This window comes from Anopheles gambiae, chromosome 2 (assembly GCF_943734735.2).
Source record: "Anopheles gambiae chromosome 2, idAnoGambNW_F1_1, whole genome shotgun sequence".
Lineage (NCBI taxonomy): Eukaryota > Metazoa > Arthropoda > Insecta > Diptera > Culicidae > Anopheles > Anopheles gambiae.
Genome location: NC_064601.1, coordinates 28879249 through 28903131, shown reverse-complemented (window position 1 = coordinate 28903131; position 23883 = coordinate 28879249). Strand labels below are relative to the sequence as shown.

At 46.2% G+C, this 23883-nt stretch overlaps 1 protein-coding gene across 36 annotated transcripts in view; it reads left to right on the top strand.

The window, feature by feature from the left end:
* Window positions 1-23883, top strand: part of LOC1273071 (RNA-binding protein Pasilla) — a 75821-nt gene that overhangs the window by 11543 nt on the left and 40395 nt on the right. For 8 of the 36 annotated variants that reach the window (XM_061642122.1, XM_061642114.1, XM_061642120.1 and 5 more), the window contains exon 3: window positions 2810-2932. The exons of 6 other annotated variants lie outside the window; for them this stretch is intronic. In XM_061642122.1, coding sequence (XP_061498106.1) covers window positions 2810-2932 — 123 coding nt within the window. Of the gene's footprint in view, window positions 1-2809; window positions 2933-14503; window positions 14755-14811; window positions 16828-21828; window positions 23221-23883 lie in introns of those variants that run through there. 22 more of the 36 variants (XM_061642134.1, XM_061642124.1, XM_061642106.1 and 19 more) reach the window with 21 other exon arrangements.

Sequence of the window (23883 nt, the reverse complement as noted above, 5' to 3'; positions counted from 1 at the left end):
GCTCTCGGCAGAACATAATTAAATGTCCTCCATTCGTGTGCTGCACTCAGTGTCCGCTGGAGTGCTCCAATCCTCGCAGTGCTTCGTCCCACTGTGCGTTGGTACTTGGTTCGGTGGTATTGTTTGGGCAGATGGCCAATCTCTATGGTGTCCGCAGTGCGTCATCTTTTTGAAGGATAAGTGGGAGGTTGATGGCGAGTGTGGTTGGCCTGGAAGTGTAGCATTTCTCCTGCCGGCTTACCGGCTTAACAAACTCATTTCCCCTCAGAGACCGCTTCTTGTCTTCCCTCGTGGGATGTGATTTAAATCGGTGCCACGGATCAATCTCGGACACGTGTACACGAGAAATCTTCATCCACAATCATTAAACGTCACGGAGGTGTGTCTGTGTGTGCTTTGATTCTGCTCCTCGCCAGTGGGTCATGCTCCACTTTTTTCCATGTCGGTTTGGGTCAGTTGGCAAACAAGGGTGGGGTAGAATTTAATTAAATCGTAGATTGTATCAAAAAGGATACAGAAACAAGTTAGGACACGTTAAACACACGCGCGTGTGCACACCAGGTCTCAGGCTATAAAGTCTAATTCTGGCCGGTTTTGCTGGGGGTCCTGGGGTACACAGCGCAACAGCAGCAACAAACACGAAACAATTAAATCGAGCTCGCAGTGGAACGCGTTGTACACAGAAGTGGATCAGAATGCTGATTAAATCGCTGGAAAAAGTCAATTTGTTATCCAAATTTCGTTCTCCCTTTCAATCGGGGGCTCCTGTTGCGTGCGTGTGTGTGTGTTTGTTGTGCCTGTTTCCTCGTTTCCTACAAAAAGGTGGGACATTAAATTTCCATAAGCTCATCCGGTCTGTCTGTGGGTGCCTTTTCAGGGTTGAGGGCAAAAGTCTTAACAGTTCCCAAGTCTCAAACGCTACCACAGAAACGGACCCAGGAACGGATAAATCGGTGCTTCCTGCCAATGCTTCCGGCATACGTCATCAGGAGTCTATGGCCACAAAATATAAGCTACCAAAGGGGAAGACTTCTGCCTCAAAATAGCTACACCCGTCGGGCGGAATCGAACGCTAGAATGTGAAAAGCATTCTGGCTGTTGAGGAAAAATGTATAACCCAATCAAAAAGCGAAAGACAAAACAATACGGGATGCGAGGCTAGGTGGGAAATCCGTAATTGAGATGAAATTAAAAATACATCGCAAATCGGTTTTCCGATGTTCCGATCGGAACGATGTTTTGGCGAGCTAATCATCATCGACGGTACGGTATCAAAAATAGCAAAGCGGGGCAGTACTCAGACTTTTTTTTTTCGCGATGACAAGACCCGCATAGGACAAATCAAGGACGTTGAAATTCCCGTGCACTTGCCGTGCACAACCCTGGCCTAGCAAAAGCCTGCACCTGAGCGGCGTGCGATTTGGCGCTTTGTTTGATGCCCTTGAAGCGCGCTTGGTGCGCTTACCCCCCCCCCCCGTCCCTGTCAGAAAAGCTGACCCAAGGACGAACGAATGGACGGACATGCTGATGGACTCGTTTATTTTCGGGTGAGCTTTTTTTTTGGGTTGCTTCTGTGCTGCTGCTAGGGGTACAGCCGAAGAGAAGCAGAGTGCGATGATAAAGCAGTCGAGAGGAGTTCATTTATTTTCGTTCGTTTGTTCTCGCTCTTTTCTTCTCCTCCGGCTGGCCGTTTGCAGTTTGCACGGTTTGCTGCGTTACAAAACGGAGCGTTAAATCTGCAGCTTCATTATCACCTGCAGTACACTTTGCACCTTGGTGGTTTTGGGGGGGGGGGGGGGGGGGGTAAACGGTGGGCGATGTGCCGAGTAAAAAACAAAGCAATAAACCACATTGAAGTGGGAAGCGCAGGTCGTTTTACTATGGCTTTGGGGCCGGGGTGTGCCATTAGTGGTGCAACGTGATAATTATGCGTGTTTGCAGTGTTAACAGGCCGGACACAAACAATTGCAACACTGGTGGCAATGGATGATGCAACTGATTGGTATAAGTAGTTCGAGCATCTGTCGGTTAAAACCAATTTAAATCAATCGAGAGTAGCTTTTAATAAAAGGTTAGATCTAATGCATTTTTACAATTGCACACCTTTGCTATTTTTATCTGCTACCCTTACGAGAGCGTTAGCTGACGACAGCTCGGACCGTGTCTCACCCTCTCCCCTCCCAAGATGGAACAATGCCTGTGTGAGAAAATAATTACAATAATCCAATTTCGTGTCCAACCGATTAAAAACGTGCCTCTTCGCTTTGGATAGCGTTTTGCGCCGCATTTGCGCACTGGTACGCGACAAACGATAGCGCACCGAGAGAGCAAGCTGCAGCAAGCCTCCCATCGTTCGATTGTGTTCCTCTTGCTTGACTTGCAAATTAACAACGCACTGCAGTGCAATGCGAAGTAAGTTAATGGAGTAAAGTTAAAGCCCTGCGTATCCGCCACTGTTTTGCACTTGATGTAGACAAGTTTGAATTGACGATCAAGTTCGTAATAGCCGTCACTTATCCGTGAATTCCAGCAAATGTTGAACAACTTGGGAATAGTTTAGCTGTTTCATGTATCAAAGCTACTGATTAGATATAAGGTTACGAAGCAATATCATACTAATTACATCTTTTACACACAAAACTAACAAAAGTGCATGAGGGTTCGCTGACGCTACAAAACATCTCATACAAACTCCTTGCTGTGTGTCTTGCGTGCGTATGGTTTTGCCTGCTGCCTCGCTGCGATCTATTTTATACCGATTGCCATGGTTTGTGTTTCTTTTATATCATTCATATTTTTTTCCTTTTAGATGACATCCATTATCATGATCATTACACACTCTCATACGGGACGATTCATGCCAAATCATCTTCGTCGAGCAGCGGCTCTGACCTGCCGCCGATCGCACAATCATTCGCGGGCACCACGATCGGTAAGTGTCGTTGTGTATGTTTTTGTTTATGTTTAACGTTTGTGTTTTCCGCCACAAAGTTCGTGTGTAATAATTTCCGGCCTCATGGTTGCACCTCACCGCACACCCCTCTGCTAACCGGCTCTTATCGGCAATTTATTCATCAATCACACATTGAAGGTTGAGTTTACTGTTCATTGAAGAGCTTCATAGTTCGGTGTTCGTTTTTACGCTTTTTATTCAAATTCATACTTCAAGGGATGTACAGGAAAAGCTAATCTATTTCCTATTTTATACATTCACTTGATCATTTTGCACCTCCTACCCTTAACGAATCTCTAAAAGGTTACATCTTACATACGATATTTCTAACATCCTAATCACCGGGCCTGCAAGCTGTACCCATGACAAGCAGCCCGTATAATGCAATCGGTAATTGGATCAACTGTTCAGCATCGGCAAAATTACATCCTTTTTCATTTTTCTTTTTTTTGTGTCACTTTCCACACATCCTTTACACCATGTGCTGCTCCCTCATGGCCTTGACGGTTCTGGTGGTGAATTTTCTCGTTACACGTTAATGTCACTGTCGCCTGCTCGTTCCCGCAAAGTCGCATACACTCTTCGTATCGCACTTGTGGTCCTCCCTCGAGGGGCCTAGCTCTAAAACGCTTACCGTTAATTAACGTCGATTTGTGCTTCCGTCCGGATTCGGAAAGCGTCTTGAAGTCCCTTCTGTGGCAGCCTCCGGGACCGAGGAAGATAGATGATACCACGCATCCGGGCTGTGCCCAGCCTGTGCGTTGATCCCAGATTTTGGGACAGGTGCTTCGTTGCAGAAGCGCTGTTTTGGAATTGGAAAATTTGGCCCATTGCCTGAAGCTTATAAATCCCCATAATTCACTCATCCCGTGTAGCTAACGCGGTTGGTCACGATTGAAAGCATCGTCGTTGCGCCCGAGGGCGCCAGCATCAACCTGCGTACATTAGCAGGAATGGTTTGATTCATTTTCTAACCGCAATCAACGTTGGAAAAGTTCATGTTGTTGAGCGAAGGAGTCGGGAAAAGTGCGTAGGAGAGCTATGCTTTTACTTTCGCTCTTAAGATGTCAGGTCCTCCAATGTGGACCTGACGATTCTAAAAAAACCCTAAAGGTAAATAAGAAGTCGCTAATCAATCGGAAGGATGTTCGTTAAAAGCAACTTCAAGACTATTATTGACGGGTTAAAGTTGTGTAGGCATGAAATAGTGTGTAACCTGTCCTATCAAATGATAATTCATTCGCTCTCAAAGAATCATCTCAACTTTGTTACTTTAATCGTTATTTATTAGCTTATTATTGATAGAGCATGAACTGTATGCTTCAATCTGAATTTCCGGAATGTTTTCTCCCGTTCAATTGGAAACATCTGTACGATTCAATCAATCCGCATCTCAAGAAATAAACAACATTCCCTTCCCCAATGACGTAGACACAGTCACGATGTGACCGAACTTTACGCCAAGGCCGTGAGTAGGAATGATCTTGTTTACCTTCTGATCGGTTTCCCTTTACCTTCGGCTATGTGTTTACACATCTGTGATCAGCTGTGATACTAAGCCAGTTGCTGTGTGTGTGAGGATATGTTTGTGTGTAGGTACAATTGATGGTTGATCGTAAGACAATGCTATCGCGCCATCACGATTATTATCATTCGCCAAAAAACTGCATTCACACTGCAGCAGGAAGGAAAAGAGTCAGTGACATCATGGCAAGGTGGCCTATTTTCAACCGCTTACGTAAATCTCAAAAAGCGCAGCTAAAGAAACCGGTTTCGGAGCGCTATAAATGGCGCCCCTTGCCGAATGGCATTGACAGTGGAGTTGTGATCGTGCATTGTTTATGTTCGGGTTGGACCAAGAGGAAACATCAGCAATGATTCAAACACTTCATTTGTGATAAAATAGTTCATTGGACATTGCCTACTTTGGAGGAAATCAATCAAATAAGAATAAACACAGATTAAATTAGCTCAAACTAAAAATGAGTAAATTAGCCTTGTGGACATTTTCTCTGAGTTTGTCAATGGAAACACTTTGCACTCTCCTTCGAGCATGTTAATTTACGACCAAATTTACATTAGCAATAAAACATGTAAAAGTATTGCTACCCTGCAGCCAACAGTAGCACGAAATCTTGCTAACAGAAAATCCGGAAATCAATGTACAGCTTGCTCAATAATGTCAAGGTGTTGTCCCACATCGATGGTTATGTGTTAAGTGACCTCTCCTACCTCCAAAAACTCGCGTTCGTTACCACATTTGGATCGTTCGAAATTGTGCCGTGTTTTCACCTTCCTGTAACTGCGGTGGTGTGGAGCCGCCGAAACCTGTTCACTCCATTTCGGCTCGCCGCTTTCGGGGGACGGTTTTGGTAAGGTCAAGATGAAAGCGAAAGTTGTGACCGTTCAACCTACTTTTGTGCCACCGCCACACCGCAGTTGAACCAAGTTTGGTCATCCCTTCTTTGTGTGGGGAATTAAGTAAAGGGGAAGACGGTAAATAAGGCACCAGGCACGATCGTTGCGCTTCGCTCAATGTTGCAAAAAAAAGAGAAGACTGGAAAACGTGAGGTAAGCATTTGCATCTCATCACGTCACAGTGACACTTTAAACAGGGTGGTGCCATAAATTTTCACCCTTAGAAAGCAAGCATTACATTGCAGTCGGGAAAGAGGGTGCACTGGAGCGATTGGATGAGTTATGGTCGCGTACCGAACAACCGAACCGTCTCCTAGACCCAGCCAATAGCATCGTCGCCTTCTAAGCGAAAAGGTCATCTAAAAACCATTTTCGCCTCAATTTATGTCCTCTTGGAATAAGCTATTTTAATTTGCTATTTGTGGGCAAATGTTGGCCATTCTTGCGAGCCATCATACATCATCGTAGAAACGGAAAACCGAAACGAATGTTTTGCTTGCGTCAAATCGGCGAAGCTCACCGTGTTGGGATTATGCTTTTACTCTTCACCCTCTAATCCTCCGCCCAACAATGAAAACCGCAAACCGCCGTTCCATTAGATGTTGTGAAACTACAGCTCATAAAAAGGGCACGCCTGGGGGATGGTTTTTTTGTCGGTTGCCGCGGCGCACAGCGAATGGGAAAGCCAAGGGTTATTTTTGTACTGGCTTTCACAAACGATCGCGGGGGGCAAAGGTGCAATATTTTATGACATCCGTGACGAGTAATAAAATAAACCTGCACGCTCCCATGGGCTGCCCCAAAAGCACTAAATGTGCGCGATCGCTGAACGCTCTTTAGCCGGCGCGACCAACAAATACCTGACGTGGAGATGCATCGACAGTGGCCGTGAGCGAGTGGTCAGTGATGTTGTGCGTGTGTGTGTTTGTTTGCAATCCTGCATGTGACGACATCTGTTTGCACAATCGCACACCGAACCGGTTGCACTGTGCAGTCATCCCCCTTTCCCATTCCTTTTTAGGCCATCCCAGCGTGTGCTTCCGTTGATTCTTGTTCACAATTTTTGAAGCCGGCATTGTCGGGGGGCTTTTTTAAGCAAACAAACACACACCAAAGGAGAGGCCGAGCTTCTCCATGCCCACTGTCACTGCGCTGTGGCTCGCCGATCGGACTTGCAACATTCGAAACAATAGCAGACGATGACGACAATGTAGACTTGGTTGGGTCGGTCGGTCGGTTGGCGGTGGTGTCGAGGTCGACGCGGCGTGTCTTTCGTCACTTGGCCGTCCCATCGTCTGAAGTGCTCCGCTGTCTGTTGTGTTTGTATGTGTTCACCCTTACCTGACCAGTATCACAGAGCAGTAGGGGGGAGTTCGGTGAGTCGATTCGGTGGCAAATCTTACGCATCATAACACTTTACCATCACCACACACACATACACTTTGCGCAATCGAATTGAGTGTTAAATTCCGTTTGTGGGGAGTTTGTTTGGCAGGGGAGAGAAGAGAGACGCTCAAAACAAAACCCACAGAAAAAGGAATCTAATGGTGGTTGGGAAACCCCTCCTCGAGAAGGAACCGTGCCGAGACAATCCAATTGGACCAATTGTGCCGCAATAGACTTCGGCACTTCGTTCCGATGGATCGTTGGGCGAAATGGAAGATACAGATGAGATTCGGCTTCTGAGATTCATCTCGCGTCTGAGAACGATTCAGTCCACAAATGTATGCGCTGGTGTATGCGTGTGTGCGTGTGTCTAACATCAATGGTTTGCCCGTATACTGCGCGGCCCGAAACAGCAGCACTTGATAGACTCAATTGAATGCAATTTAGCATACTTGTTGAATACGGCTTTTTGGGTGGGATGGAATGAGGGAGGGGGGTACAGGGTGTCGACCAAGGGATGATACGTTAAACGATAATGTTACATCGGTGGTATCAGCCGCTGGATATGGTACAGTGCTGATAGCGCCCGGATGTTTCCACTTTTAAGTGATTTGAATTAACAACAATTTATTTCCCGCTTCAGCATAGGCATATATTGTTTGTTTTTTTTTTTTGGCCTGTTGGTACACGGGACATAAGGCGGGTCGTTTATTTGGTCAATGTTGGGCTCGAACAGAAATGACTTTATGCTTTACTGCTGCTGTTGCTGTTGATGGAATTGATGGAATAAATTGTTTACGGCTGACGTCAGATCGATCGTTGGCGCGTTATTGAACTCTTAAAACGAACGCACGTCGGAGTGTGAGATGAAAACAAGATAATTTTTGATAAAAAAAGGCTTTTTTTAGGATTCTTTGCTATCAAAAACAACTTCTGTTTTCAAGATCATAAAGATCATCGTGGTAAACCAGTAAAAAAGTTCAGTTTTTTTATCAGTTTTTGAGTCATTTAACAACAACATCAAAGTCACTTTATAAGATTACTTAGGCCAGCACAAGTGGCATCGGGCACCCGGGACACGGGATAAAAACCTTCGCGTCTCGCTACATGGACACACGGAAAACCCAGCGAACCAGTTGACAGCGATCCGTCAGCAAGCATCCGGAAACAATATTCCCACTTGTAAGTGATGCCATCAGCAACTTTCGCTCCTCGCTTTTCAGAACCGTTTTCTGCTGACGGTGACCACTTCATAATGCCAAGCGAATATTGCTGGAAAACTTGGTGGGAAGGGAAAAACTTTGTATCCGAGTCACACTATCGCATACAGCAACAGCCACACATGCATGCAGAATAGACAATAGCGTACCCATGTGGGGCGGAAAACAGGAACAGCCTGGACCTCTCCAGTCCACTTACTGGTGGATGATTTTCCCCGTCCGTTGACGGGAAGAGTTTTCCTTTGTCATCTGGCCTCTGGTTTTGTTTCTTGCCCTGGTATCGTGGGAGAACCATTATCGCCTGCAGCTCGAATAGTTACCACTTGCCCCTAGTCGTTTGGTTGTTGGGTTTTTTTCTTACTTTCGTGTGGTATCGTGGCTTTCCATTATTTGCCCTAACGTGCCACGAGCTGATACAGCAGCAGCAGCAGCAGCGTGTTCGATGTGACCGGGATGGATGGTTGCGCGATAGTGATGCTGGTAGATGAAGTGGATTACGATGCTATGTTTTGTGTTGCTTCGTTTGATCGGCTGTGATGTTTTTTTTTTTCATTGGTACTCGCCCCTTCTTTATCTCTGTGGTTAGAACTATTTTCTTTTTATCTCACTTTCGAAAACAAGTTTGGGTGTGATGGGAAAACTTTAAGTGGGCGGGCGACAATCTTTTTTTCTTCCTTATCTATGGGTTGAACTTTTTTTTTCACGATGTAAGCATAATGGAAAACATATGTACTATGTATTGTTTTGCCTTCAAAAGCATTATCAAATTTTTGATAATGAAAACGAACAGCTCCTTCAAAACATTGGCTTAGCTGCAGCTAGCCATTACCAGCTGATTAGATTTTAGTTGCCCTTTATTCAATATTCTCTTTTCATTCGTCATTTCAAGCCATGCAGAGCTTCGTTTGAGTAATGCACGATATTTCAAAACGTTCAATCATTACCCCGTAATCCTAATCGTGCCACCACATGATAAGCGGCTAACCATAAAACAACCCCCAAACATCATCCATTCGTTTGTTTTGTTATATGTTAACAAAACCAGACGCACGGCAATGCCAGTAACGCCTCAATTCGCTCGCTTCCTGATCGCTTGGTAATGTTTGATGTGTTGAATTCAGCACAACTTAGCAGTGTGTTGGCTTTCGTTAATAAAATTGGCATGAATTATTGCGATAAGATTTATCACCTTTCCAACGCTTTGGAAACGATACGTAACAGCTAATCGGTTTAAAAATATGTTATTCTTATACAAGTGTTTCAAGAATCTTATCGGAGAATGGGCTGTTCATTGCTAAACATTACCCATGCATGGTTAATGGCTCTTTATCCACGTAATACGTGTACGTCACGATGATAAGCACAGTTGTATAGGACCCCTGACGCAGTGGTTTTGATGGTTGCCTTATTGTGTGTGGTTTACAGGTCAGGCGATAATGCTATCAGGGGAAGAAACAACAAACAACCCTAGATATGTGGTTCGTTTGGAAGTCAACTGCATCAAGCAATGGTTTCCAGTTATGTGAAAATCTTTAAAACACGATCACAATGTTAGTTTGGAATGGTTTTAGAGAACTAAACAACTTACCAATTTGCGTTCATTTCTCTTTCTGGCAATTCTTCTTCTTCCTCTATTATATACTAAGCTCTCTCAGGTGCTGGACTAAGAATAGCACAAACACACACTGTTCTCTTCTTCCATCGATTGAATTTATTTCCACACCGATACCACCGTCTTATAGGTTTGTCTTTTACGAGCTGTAATCACCATCATTGCACGGCTTCCTCCCTATTGCACTGTTTTGTGTTCGTGGGAATTAGAAGCAGGCCACACCAGAATGCAGAATTGACCATCCTTCTTTGCTTTCTGTGGTCCGCTTCTGTGGTCACTGCACAAACTATGGGTTCCCGCTGTTCCACAACGCCAAAAAAGGACAGCAAAAGGCTGACAGAAGCACAGCAAAAAGCAACAACAAAAAACTGAAACATTGCAATATGTTGCGGGATGTTACGTCTTGTATCACGCAACACCCTACAACACACACACACACAGCAAGGGTGAAAAAATCGAACATATCAATCGGCCTAATTCTGGGCAGCGCAAAAAGGGTTTCCAGGTAAGAGTTGCGCCCTACCTCACGCCAACCGGGCACGGCCTGGGCGTCAAGGCCTAATTAAAATCCAATAAACGCCCGAACCCGAACCGAATCCCACCCGCCGCCCGACTATTTTGTCGCGCTTGTCGGCGCCCGTAATTGAGCGGAACCCTCGAAACCACCCAGGCCAAGGTTCGATCGTAAGGGACTTTTTTTTTAGATTTGTTTGTTCCTTTACCCATAACAGCAGTTCAATTGCTACCGGATCTTCTCTTTTTTTGACAAAGGAAAAAGAGAAAGATAACCTTACAGTATGTCGAACCATACTGGCAAGGACCTACGCGTCTGTATGGTGTGTTTCAGGTTTCAATGTGTATGCGCAAGGCTTGCCAAAAGGCAAAAGGAGTTTAATGAGAATTTTGAATGAATTTTAATTAGCTGCCAGTGTGCGTCCCTTTTTCCCGTGCGCGTCTCATGATCCTGCGTCGAGCCAGCCCATCCTTATTAACGTGTGCATCTGTACCCCTGTCTGTCTCTTTCTACCCCGCTGCTCTGTCCTATATCCTCCCATATAACAGTTGCTACATGAATCTGGACGACCTAATTTGACATTGAACGAGACATGCTTCTTTGGCACTTTTGGCACAAGCGCTCGGGCCTCGTTTGCTAATTAGAATATGGAAGGATACAGGCACCGGTGGCTTTTGCCGGCAGACCGATTGGAGTGGGAGGATGCTATAAATGCTGTGAACGCTTTTTACAGTGATGGTTACCTTACTTGGGGAGGATCTGGAACGTTTTCAAGAGATTGGAATGGAAGGCGCGAATGTTTTTTCCGGTTCAAAAACGGGTAATAAGATGATTAAACAAGTTTCTCCCGGAACGATCGCTTAATGTAATTCTATTTTAATTTGTTCCCGATGGGCTAGTTTATTCCTTGACCCCTTTTTCTAGTTCAAACTCACAAGCGTTGAGTTGATAAATGTACGTATTATAGCGGCTTATAAATTCGTTGAAGACTTTTAAATAAATGAAGCTGATGGGTGCGACTACTCCATTCGATTCCATTCAATCTAAATAGTGCCGTGTGTGTTGTTTACGCAGCCCAATTTACATACACCTACCCGGCAAGTACTTGACATATTTTATTGCATTTCCCTTCCGCTTGGTGGTTAATGGGTTGTCTTCTACCAATTTAGACCCATCTCTCGCTCAGCATAAGCTTCGGGTGCGTGGGAAGCCATCATAAAAGCTGCCTCCAAACGCATCCACCTTGACGTTTATTTTCTTTGCTCAAGCCAAAAGCTTTCGTGCGAGCTCATTCAAATGACCATCAGTGTCAGGTTTGGTAGGCGCGTGGTAGTATGGCATGCAGCCGTTAAAACCCACACAGTCCCACACCAGGCAAGATACACCTGATTAGAGGCTGATCGTTTAATCGATGATTCGCGAATTGCGCGCTACTTCAATCGCTCTGTTGGTCAGCGAAGAGAGGGAAAGAGATCACTACAACTCAAGATGTAGCTGGGTGGAAGGAATAAAGTTGTACAACATAAAATGTTGTCAAACACACCCACACACAAAGCGCTCGGTGGGTATAGAAGGTATTTTTTGACAAACGGAGGAAATGGGGTGGGGAACGGAGAGTAGGAATTCCCGAGCTTGGGGTAACCTTCGGATTCCGATTTCGTGGTCGGTTTCCGTGCACAACCGGTTCGATTTAAATAATTCTTTTCGTGAGTGTTTTTTTTGCTTCTTTCAGCGACTCGTTCTCCTCCGCCACTTTGCCTGCATATGTTTGCTCAAACTCTTTTGGCGTGTGTCCTTTTTTGTGCTTGTGTGTTTGTCGGTGTCAAATGTTAGCTACGGGACAGGTTTTAATCCTTAGCAGGGTTGCGCCGAAGCGAAGGAGGGGAAATGTTTTTTCACTGGATTTGAAATGCTGGTTCTCGTTATGTTTAGCTTTGCTTTTCACATGCTGGTCATCTCTCCCCCCCCCCCCCCCTCCCGCCATCCCCATGGCCTCCGGTGTCCGCATATGCGTACAAACACGTCTGGTTTACCTTTTCGAGCAGAGATGGTTGTGTCATATTTATAGCGCTTTTTTGTCGCTCCCTTCGCTCCACACCACAACGCAATTCTCTGGGAGATCGCTTCGGTCCACCCAATAAACAGGTTAAGGAATCTTCACTGCTTGTGTGTGTGTATCTTCCAATCTGTTTCGCGTACTACACTGCCCATCTTTTTGTGAGCTCTCTTTCGCTCTCGCAACGGGGTGCCTCTTAGTAGTGTTTAGCATCTTAAGAGCTTCTTGCTGCTTTAGCAATGTGGAAGACGACAACCGCAAGGTCAGACCACCACCGGGTATTGAGAAAACAAAAAAAAACTCCTTCAAAACTCTACCATTTGCTGGTAGCAATGCAAATAGTTAACTCAATGCATTTATGAAATTTATCATGCTTTTTGCGTGACTTTCGATGTGATTCATAAAACATAGTCCTTAAATGGTTTGCAAAATAGGACCCATGCACGTAATCATCCTCACCGCAATCGAGTTTTGCGTTGTGTTCGCTTTCATTCGATTAAGTATGCACCTTCATCTGTGGAATGTGAAATGCAACACAACATGCGAATTAATGTATCGCAGCATGAATCCAAATAGCTAGCTATTTTTCAATTTGTTAACAAAGAAGAAGAGGCTGCAACGGGTGCAATACTGTAATCAATCAGTAATGACAGTTATACGTTTTCTGCACGAAACAATAATCGATGCCGGTTTTGCACCTTATTGTTTCTGAGACAGAGCTTTCATGCTCAGTAGCATTGAAAGTAATGTTTTCCCTGCTGCAATTGTATAGCAGAAATATACGATTATTGACTTTTGCTGTCCAGAACCCATTTCTAGCGATTGCTTTTTAAAATAGTTCGCTTCTGTCCCAGCACCTTCACTGAAAGTATTGTTGCGATATGTTGTGTAAAAACAACTTGCCCTCTACCAGCCCAGGCTTGCTGTCAGAAGCGGAGGGCGATGCGCCTAAACTGTCAAAAAACGAGGAATAGCGATGACAGTGGGCCGGAAGAATGCGACACACTTGCAACGAGTGGCACTGCCGACGGCGTTCTTACCAGTGCCAGTGACCTAGTTTCGGCTGTTGATCCGCAGTATGAAGATTTGCTTCTTGGTGCTCGAAGGGAGAAACATTTTTGCCATGGGAAGCGCTAGGAAGAAAATACAGCAGCAGATACTGTGTAGCTGTATGAATTGAACGCAAATTTCATACAAATCTACTCGAAGGATTCATTTCTCACTAGCAGCGCTTGCTGCCTGCTGTGATGGATGTTCGAATAATCGTTTTCGGTACTGTGTCATCAGTTGCCCGTGTAATATAGCGCACGGTGTCATCACGAATTTCCCATTTTCAGCCTGTTTCTACCACCCCAACCTACTCTCCTCCTCCTCCCTCCAACTTTCCAAAAACAAAACGTCATGGCACATGTTTGCGCTGCTGCGCTACTGCTGTGCCGTTCGAGGAATGTCACCCTACTGCACATAACATACCATTACATAAACACTAAGGCAAACGCTCTCCCTCTCTCCATCTACTGTTTGGTCGGTCAATGGAGAGCATGTGTCCGCCTGGGTCGCTCAGTCCACAAACCACGTGGACAGCACGAAAGAGTGTGTATGTGTGTGTGCGCTCTCGCAGTGCGACAAAAATCGGCATCCCCAACAACCTTGGTCAGCCCACGATGTGTGCCCGGAGCCGGAATGGATCTCACTCTCACCGTGCAAGCAACTTTGATCTCACCTCAGCGCTCCCATTCAGCAACTTCAGCTGATAATGGCCGACTGTGCGAGGGCTCAGCTGACAGCAGGAGCGGATTTGTTGGGTTTTTTTTTTCTCGAAAGAGACGGGACCTCACAGTATTCAGAAGCGCACACAGTATTGCGGAGCGAAACGCACAGTCGCAATCGGCTGCGGCGACTAGCGCTTTTGTGGAGGAGCTTTCTCGGGAGCGCTGGCGGCGGCCTTCGCTCTCCGATTCTTTCCAGCTGACGCTACCTGGACTGCGAATGAGAGAACTCATTCGGAGGGTTGATTTTCTCGCACCCCTCGCACACACACACACACATGCAATCTCTCTCACACGTAAATGGTCTCCGCAGCACTGCGCCAACCGGACAGTTGCGCAACTACCGTGTACACCCCCTTAAACCGGGGTGTCAGTTTCCTTTTTACACCCCTCCTCAGCACAGTTCTCCATTTGACAGCGCGCGCGATTTTTTTTATCGCTCGTACTGCAGCAAACGAGCTCTGTACTGTGAGCTCGATTCCCGATGAGTGCTGAGTGCTTTGCTGGCGCGCGCGTTTGTGTGTGTGTGGTGGAAATACGGGAAATACAAGCGGAAGGGGTAGAAAGTCGCGAGATCTGACACTCCCGGCACAGGCTCGGCTCAGAACTCGGATGCCCAGGGTCTAGTGCGCTTTCCCTCCTAATGCGGTCTCGAGCCTTCCGCACTTAGCCGGTCATTCTCTCGAGCGCGGGGACATTCGCATACCGTCGGTTTCGGTTGTTTGTCGACCGCGGCACTAGCTGTCAATTTCATCCTCCGCGAGTGTAGGTGTACTTTAACACTTTGCGTGCTCGTGTGTTTGTGTGTGTGTGTGGGTTCGTATGTGTATGTGTGCCTTTATTCTGAGACAAAGTTTAATTACGGCATGAGTTTGCACCACGCGCACTGTGTCAATTACATTACATCTTCGTTAGGCTGGCTGCGGGCAGCGTGACGTTTGAGAAGTGAACAACTTCACTGCAAAAGTTAGTTGTGTGACGTTTTGACAGACACGCATGTTCACAGTTCGCGTACAGTAGTTGAGTTGAGTAAATTGTGCCGAAGTTTTGTGAAGAAACACACGGTCGAGGATACAAATTGGTGAGCAAGGTTTTGCTGCCTACCAAACTCCACTCTCTCGCAACGTTCGCTCGCTCTTTCTCTCATTATTGGCCGTTTGCGTGCTTGACTGTTTACGGGTGTGTGTGTCCTTTGCATTATTTTGTTTAAACCCGTCCATGAGTGGCCCATCGACAGTGTGCTCCAGTGTAGTTCAAGCTAGTGTCCAGACCCTGAACGTGGCGCATTCGGGAGTGGTGTCAACATCAGCCTTCAAAAAGGAACCATTTCCCTACCCCAAGTTCCAAGTCCTTTTATTTCCTCCTCCCTCGTACGAACGTCCTCGGCAAAAAAGTGATTACTTCTTAGGCATTTGCTGTTACTGTACTGTCAGCCGCGGGTGTGCGGGCATTATGAACAGTTCTACAACAGTTTCCAGTTGGGCGTCCTCTACAATCCGCATGCTATAGAACCATCATAACAATACACGGTGTTCGCGTGAGAGTACGAGCAGGCTAGAGAGTTTAAAGCAAGAAGCAGCGCAACCTACCAAACACGTCCTTCAGTGGCGCAGTGGTGGTGGTGTATGTTGTACTTTTGCCGCAGTTCTCGCCGCTGTTGGTGCTCCAACGCAAGGGTGGGTTGTGGGTACGCAAGTGTGTGGCTGGATGGTTCGTGCGGAAGATATCGGTAATCCAGGCATCCAGTGAGGGGGAATAGCTCTAGTGTGTATGCTGTAACACCTACAGCAAGCGAGATAGCGAGCTACAGCAACCCTGCCAGGAGAAGCCAAACGGAAGACCCAATCGAAAGAGAGCCCGTCTTGAGAGCAGGCCGAGGAAGCAGTGGGTGAACACGACTCGATGTCATAATAGAAGCCAACGGATACGTTGCATTTCGCCACCTTGCCCAGAAAGCGAAACCAGTCCGCTGAAACGGTGGTGGAAAACAAATTCCCACACGCACCTCCAACGATCCCACAAAACGAACCAAAGACACACATACATAAGGGCCCGGGACGCACGTCATTACTGCGTACTGCGGGAGACAAGACAGCTTTGTGCTTTGGTGTGTACGTGCGTTTCGGTGCCATCATCGCAGGATAAACGATCCAAGTTGCCCGGGGATTTCAACTGTCATCTCCGCGAGTGATCGAGCTCGAGCTCGCTTGCTTGCTCCTTTCGTCCTGTACGTGGTGGTTTCTTACTAATGATGGTGCAACTCACCCTCTAGCTAATCCACCTCCAACAAAGCTCCCCATTGCTCTGGCTCCAAAAACAGTCCGTGTTCATTGTATCCACAGTGTAAAGTGTGTTTGTGTGTGTGTGTCCCTCTTTGTATTCCCGAGTGTGTGTGTGTTTCGGTGCAGTGAATTTCAGTGTGTTGTGCACAGGGATATCGTCCGTTCGGTTGCGACACGTCGCACGGCAGTTATAGGCCGAGGCCGACACAGTGTCCGGATAGCTGAATGTCCCTGCCAGCCGTATCGCTGGTCACGAAAGCCCAAGATTGCCTACCGCAAAGCGACGAAAGGTGCGCGCGACTTCATCTCTGCCACCGCCACCACCGGGGGAAAATCGATTCCACCGCAATCGCAATCCCTTGTATATACCGCGTGTGTGGGCTCCCACTTCTGACCGATACACGTGCGCGCACCCGCCAGTGGTGAAGCTTAAGAAGAAGAAGAAGCGGCGGTTTTGGTTCGGGAGCGCCACCAGTACTGCGGGCGCTTTTAAGGCTGCTGGTTCGTTGCCGTCGGTGGGCTGGAAAAAGTTTTGGGCGATAGGAACGGTTCCTCGCAGTACTGCGGTAGCGGCCTCAACCTGGATTCCTTCATCATCAACGGTGGTGGTAATCAACGTAAGCAGTATTTATTGTTGTTTTATTTCCATTACTTCCGTGTTTTTTGTTTCATTTTGCACCGTACAGTTTGCTGATTGTTTACATTATTTTTTCCCCCTCTGATATTGTTTTTTTCATATTCATCGCACTGTTTTGTGATTGATAAAGGTTTCCACTTGAATGGCGCTTCCGCTTGAAATGTAGTTAACATCTCTGCATTGGGGGATTGGGGTTCTAAAATCCAATTATACAATGCAACAACACGAACGAAACACACTTTCTTGTTAAGCCAAGAAAATCTACACACAATCCACTTTTCGAACATCAAGATTTGTGTGTGCTAGTGTGTACCGCTGTTTAGTTCTGCATGTGTGTATCTGTTCCAGTGCTGTAATCATTCATTCATTGCGGCAAATATGTTTTCGTCCACAACATTCCCTCAGAGCTGCTCTGGTTCGAGAGAATGGATTGGAAAAGATAGAACACTCACGAACCAAAAAAAAAAAAAACAAAAAACAAAACTAGGCCGATTACGCTCCAGCTGGAGCAAAGGGCAGCAAAAAGGACGTTTGAGTTAGAGCTATCTCTGCTACCACCGCTCTCCCTCTCAGGCTTCTTCCTCCCTTGAGATACTAGGGCGGGCTCCACTGGGAGCATTTGCACAGCTGTCAATAAACTAACAGCGAAGGTAACACACAACCATACATGAGGGAGTGGGGAAACAAGAGCCAAACATCGCACAATTTTTTTTTCACTCGCTCTCATTTGCCGAGAAACCTCTCGCAGAAACAAAATCAAGAAAAACATGGTTGTGACAGAACAAAACGAAAAAAAAAAACCTAAGGTATGCCAACGTGTCCTTGTCAGGCATAGCGATGCTCACGCTCTCCTTTATTTTTTCTTTAAAAAGTTCTCACTCTCTGTCTCTCCTACAATACTCGCTCTAACTCTGGCAGTGTTCAATTTAAGGATATTGTACTTGACACAGGGGTACGATTTTCTCTTCTTAGTGTGCTCCCTTACGACAAAGCACGTGTTTTCTCGGGAATCTCTCCCAGAAATAAAGTATGTGTGTGTGTGTTGGTATAGAGAGTGCTCCCCAAAAATAGCCTTCAACTTCACTGCTGATGTTTTGCTCAAACCGTGGTAACTCATTACCAATTTCTCACGAGGTATTTCTTGTACGCTTGTTTCCCTGGGGCATTAATGTTGTGTGCGCAAATTTACTGTTGAAATTTGCACCATGTTCTCGTTACGTACTGGGAATACGAAGCTGGAATACGGATCTGTCTGATGGCAGTTAGAATGCTTCCGGAGCTCCACGGATTCGACTCCATTGAACAAGAACTTGTCGAGAGGGGGCGTCGTTTATCAGCTGTTTACCACCTTGCCGTAACTCTAGGCTCATTCACGCGCACTCTCGCTCTTTTGTACGCTCTGGTATTCCAACATGCTTCGATAGACACTCATACATATCGACGCATACCACACATCTTCTCTTACTCCCCGATATTGATCCTTTCCCAACACACACACACATTGATACGACTTGTTTAATCTGACACATATCTTAACCTTTTAGCTGGCTTTTCGCTTTTTTGTGACTACCTATGTATGGTGACGCTTTCGTGTCGGGTTTCCAATTGTGAGCGTGTTCCGGGATTTTGCTTCCATATGTCAGATGTCAGGATGGGGATATGTGGTTTGTTGAGCTGTTTTTACCCTTTCCTCAAAACACATGCGAGCTTACCTCTGCTTGGGCTACCTCCCACATACGACATGATCATCGATTCGGTTGCTTCGATGTTGTTTGGCGAAGCGCATTGGCCTCCCGTCGAATTGGCATTGATCGTCCATTTGGCCGGACGTGACATAATGGTGCCGATTATCTAGCGAAAAAGGGTGGCTTGTTAAATTTTATTGCCTTGCTTATCGATTGAAAAGCATGTATGGTATTGTGCATGTAAGCGTTCTCGATAACGGGCTTGCGTATGCATCCTTTTAAACAATTACATCACTAGAAAAGAAGAACGGATTTCCAATACGATGGCATGGAATACGAATGTGCAATGTATAAAAAAAATGGTTGTACACTTCTGGAGCGAACGAAAAAAGTCAGTCTCCCAATAGATGATTACATTTAAGCCTGTTTTCGAAGCGGCAACGTTCCATCCAACCACTCTACAACCGTTTGATAAGAAACAAAAATGGGACGCCAGGTTTTTGCCCTACCACTCCCTGGCTGTGCACAGCTCCACAGTCATCCAATATGTACCAACGACACTGAAGATTTGAAAGCCTTTTTTGCCAACGTAAAAAGATTCGTCTAACGTAACGATAGCCAGAAAATGTTTTTCTTGTGCTGCAACGGCGGTTTGTAAATGGCCGTTTGAAAGCAATTTTTTTCGTACACCTCGTATGTATGCTGGCGATAACGTTCTTATCAATCGGCTTGTTGTTACATATTTTTAGCCTACTGCCGCTGTTTCATTTTTTTATACGTTCTTATTTGTGTCTATGTGTTTGTGAATGCGGAACCCAACGTGATGTAGACGAAGGTATTAAGCAGTCAAAATCAGCTCAACCCCCAAACAGCTTATCTGTGGTACGCGGGCTTCTTTTCCCTCGATAAATCAATCCTCTATACGACCATTTATGAACCTTGATCGGTAATCGCCCGACCAGTTGATAGCGGGCGCTCAAAATGAACGAATAAATACGGTTTCCTACCATGCCAGTTGAGAACGGAGAAAGATAGGATTTCCCAAGCGTTGGGTGTGGGGTTTTTTTGTTCATAATCTAATGAAAACGAATGTTTGCGTCAACTTGCCATATTGTTACTACTGTCCAATGGTGGAGTAATATGCTAGCAATCTTTCAGTCCAGCAGGTTTTGTATGTAATCCATCTCATTCAACCTAACGCTCGCTTAAATCTTGAAGATATCCAGTTGATAAATGCCTTCGATTGTGGTACGCCGTCTGCTGTTTGATTCTAGTGCCACCAATAAGATTCTGCCTTTGCAGCAAACTGTGCTATTGTCTATTGCCTTTTTTTTGTACCTCCTTCTGCTCCTCCCTCTCTCCTGCATTTGAATAATCGGTGGTGCGGGCGGAGGAAGAAAAACTCTTCCACTGTGTTTCGGCCGAATGGTCGCGGCTCACCTCCAAAGGTGCAACTTGATGCGACGATGCAATTGTGCAAACCAAACCCAACCCGCTTGTGTCTCGTGCGGCCAGCGTTTCAAGCATTGCTCAATTGCATTGCTTGCCTTCCAGCCCAAGCGCTGACGGTGGTGGTTGTCGGTACTGGTCGACCTGTCAGCCTTCGACGACAACGATTTCAACGATGTGCAGGCGAATGGACAGTGACGGCTGTTGTTTTGTAGGTCGCAATGATCTGTTGGGCGGGTAATTCTACTTGCCCCGTTAGAGGCGGCGAAGAGCTAGTTTGATTGATACGTGCTGATTTGCAGAAAGATAGAAGTGCTTTAGAATAAGACGTACAAGATGGTTGCAGCATAGCATGCAGGTTTAACAACAGTTTCCAGTGAAACTGGAAGTTAGTATATTAGTTAGAAATTATTATACTCTGTTCACTAAAACAAAACAGCTTTTCCACAACTAGTCTTTAATTAGTAATAACCAAAGCGTGCGAAACAGTACACGAAAAGTGTATAAGAAAATTAACCATTTAAATGACTGCACAAAAGAGAAAACGTTTAAAGCTTTCGACATGTTGCCGCACAAAAAACACACGCAGACTCAGGTTCCAATGAGGCGTTAAATCAATCACGCATAGGTCCGTCGTCAATCCTTTCTATTGTTTCGTGCAAATTATTCGTTCATTTATTGGCTTCGCACCGACCATACATTGTGCAATCGATCGTGTCGGTGATAGCCAGTGCAAATTTGAGCTTTTTAAAATACTAAACGCAAAAGGATGATCGTCTGTCTGCTTTGCTTTGTAACCGAACACTACCTCAACGAAGCACGATTCGGGCGAAAGTGGAACCATTCGTAAACCAGTGTTGTTGGAGACTTTTTGGAACTGAAACCTAAAGTTTTGGTAATGTTTTGGTAGCACTCCTAACTGTTTTATATTCCATTAATATTCATGGCTACGCGTCCACCTCCTCCAACTGCTGGAGAACTGAACTTCCACTATAGTTAAAGAAACTATAATCATGTAAAGAGTCCCACTAACGCCAAAATGCATCTTGCATATGGTTTTAGATACACTGCCACTCAGCCACGAATTAAAACAATTCAAATGTATCCCCCAAACACCCCATTCGTATTCACTATCACACACAGCCTCCAAACGGTTTCGGTATCGATCGGCCCCCTTTTCGATTGCACGATCGCGTTTTGCTTGAAGTGTCTCTCTCTCCTTTTCTGTCTTCTACCTATCTCTCTTTTTTTTCTCTTTCTCTCTCTCTCTTTCTCTGCCGCACTGTTTGTTTCCTCTCTTTCGGCTTATCGGAGACTCGTTTACACGCTCGCAATGCACAGATTAACCAGCGCGTTAAGAGCAAATGTCGCCATGATGATCATTCCATTGGATGCAGAAGAATCTGGCAATGGTTGGCAGCGTGATGGCAGATTGCCATCCTTTTGAGTCAACACACACAGCTGAACGGTTGACTGTGGCCGAAACTCACCAACCGGGAGAAGTGACACCCGATAACGATCCGGACAAAAACAATGCGGGGCGTGCTACAGGGAGAGCGAGTATAGTAGTGCGTGGCGCCGCACGATCGCTACTACTCTTTCTCAACTCCACCCTCCGTGCGCTTTCCAGTTCTATGATTGTTCAGAGTGCTTGAGGCTCGAGGTGGCTAGGCAGCTGGAAGGCCGAAACGAGAGCACAAGAGAAAGAAAGAGAGAAAGAGAGAGAAAGCGAGAGAGACAGAGTGAGGGAGCGTAAGCCGATGAACCGATCGAATTCGTATGAGGAGTGAACGAGAGATCCGAACCCGCTGGACCACGCTGACAATCGGCGATGAGGGCGTCCGCCACCACCAAACGCGTGTCAGTTTCAGTCCAATATCGGTCGTGAATAGAAATAGACAAAAACGGTTGACGGTGCTCGTACGCGAAGGAGTCTTTGCTGCTGCCGTAGTGTGTATGTGGCGGGATTGTTGACTAAAACCGCGACTCACTTAGTGTATGTGTGTGTATGGTCGCAACTCTCTCTCTCCCTCTTTCTCTCTCCATCTTTCTCGCTCTGGCTCACTTCATAACGTAGCTTCTTTCCTCGTGACCGTCGTGTGACCGTGACAGACGCTGGTATACGCAGTGTAGCCTCAGAACAGGCAACCCCTTTCCTGTGCATGTGTCGGTGTGGGTCAGTGTGAGCGTTTGCGCAGGGGTTGATGAAGGTTCTATTGATACTCGGTTCAACATCATAATTTTGTCCACGTCAGGCTGTTGTCACATTAGTACAACTGTCAGGTTTCAAGTGTAAAATCATCGTCCCCGAGTTTTTTCGTTGGATTTCGTTGAAAAAAAAACGAAACACACACACATACACACATACACAAATTTATTCTAGTTAGCACTTGTCCAAATTCGAGAAGAGAGTGCGTGTTTGTGAGTAGCACAGAAGCGAATCGTCAACGTCAACAAGTGTCAACGCGCGGTGCAGGGTTGCTTTCCATGCCCGCTGAGAGCGATCGATCCGGCGATGACACACGAGTGAGTGTATGTGTGCGTTTTGTGCTGATGCGCGCGCGAAAAGCCTACACGATCATTGTGCCCAACCCCAACCATCCCTCCCAGCCTAACGGCCCCGCACAGCCATTGTTTGTTTATCTAGCAGCAAGGCGTCACACTTGCGCGATCGTGAAGCGCAAACGTTCTTGAGGGGCGCGCTCGCACACTCGTGTGTGTGTGTGTGTGTGTTTGTGTGTGATTGTAGGGGTGTTTTTTTCCTCGTATCCACAAAGAAGAACTCATTCCGATCGTGGTCCGCGCGGGGTGCCGTGCAGCTGGTGACACGTCCGCGGGATTAGTTCCTTCGCTAAACGGCAGAAAAACGGGCTCCCGTATCTGCACCGTGCGTAATGTGAGACGGTTTTACAACCAGCTGACGCGTGTTTTTTTTTCTTGTGTTTGTAGGCGTGCATGTGTAGTGTTTTTGGTTTGATCGTTTGTGTGTAGGGTTTACACCCAAACAGTCGCGAGTACTTAAAGTTCTGTGTGTTTCGCCATTTACGTTTGGCATCGGAAAATTGGGAGTGATTTCTTTAAACCTGCCTGCTGTGACATCAATTGCCTGCCAACTCCACACACAGCCACACTCGCACACACACACTCATATACACGTGCGATGTGGCCCTACGGGTACCCGCCGGAACACAACGAAAGCAAGGCAATTGATGCGCATCTACTGACAATGTTCCTTCAACGTGAGTTCGATGCCATAAAATCAACCATTTTGTCTAAAAAATAAAACCATCATTTCCATTCATATTACCCTAAGAGCATTGATGAGGGGAGGGAAGTCGACACTACCATCCAACATGCGTTTGCCACGCAATTATTCCCTTCCGTTACCGTTCCAACCGAGCCCGGAATGGAAGCCGAAACGTAACACACACTGGCAACTGGTTCTCTGCACATTCATTCTAATCGGCGCTACTAATGGTGCTATTGCGGCGTGTGTGCGTGCATGCGTTTGTGTGTGGTGTATGTTGAGACCCACGTTAGTGCGATGATAAGAAAAACAGCACCGCAGCCTCGAAAACAGTTTGAAACAGCCCTCTTTCATGTGCACGCGGTTGTTTGTTTCTTTTTGTACTCTTATTTTCTCCATTCCAGTACACACTACTGGTAAAGTGCCATGTTGAATGGTACCCGTTTTGTCGACTCGCCCCGATCGAGGGGTTTTTGTTTGCCAACATGTGTGCGCCACAGCTCGTAGCCCTCGTCACGTCTAGTGCCGCCACACTGCCGATAGCGACGGGGAAATGTATCTTTTCTTTTTTTTGTCTCCATTACCCCGTGCAGAGGCTTGTTTGTCCGCAGTACCGATTGCCATCAAAGTTTCTAGAGCTAGAGCTGTAAATAAT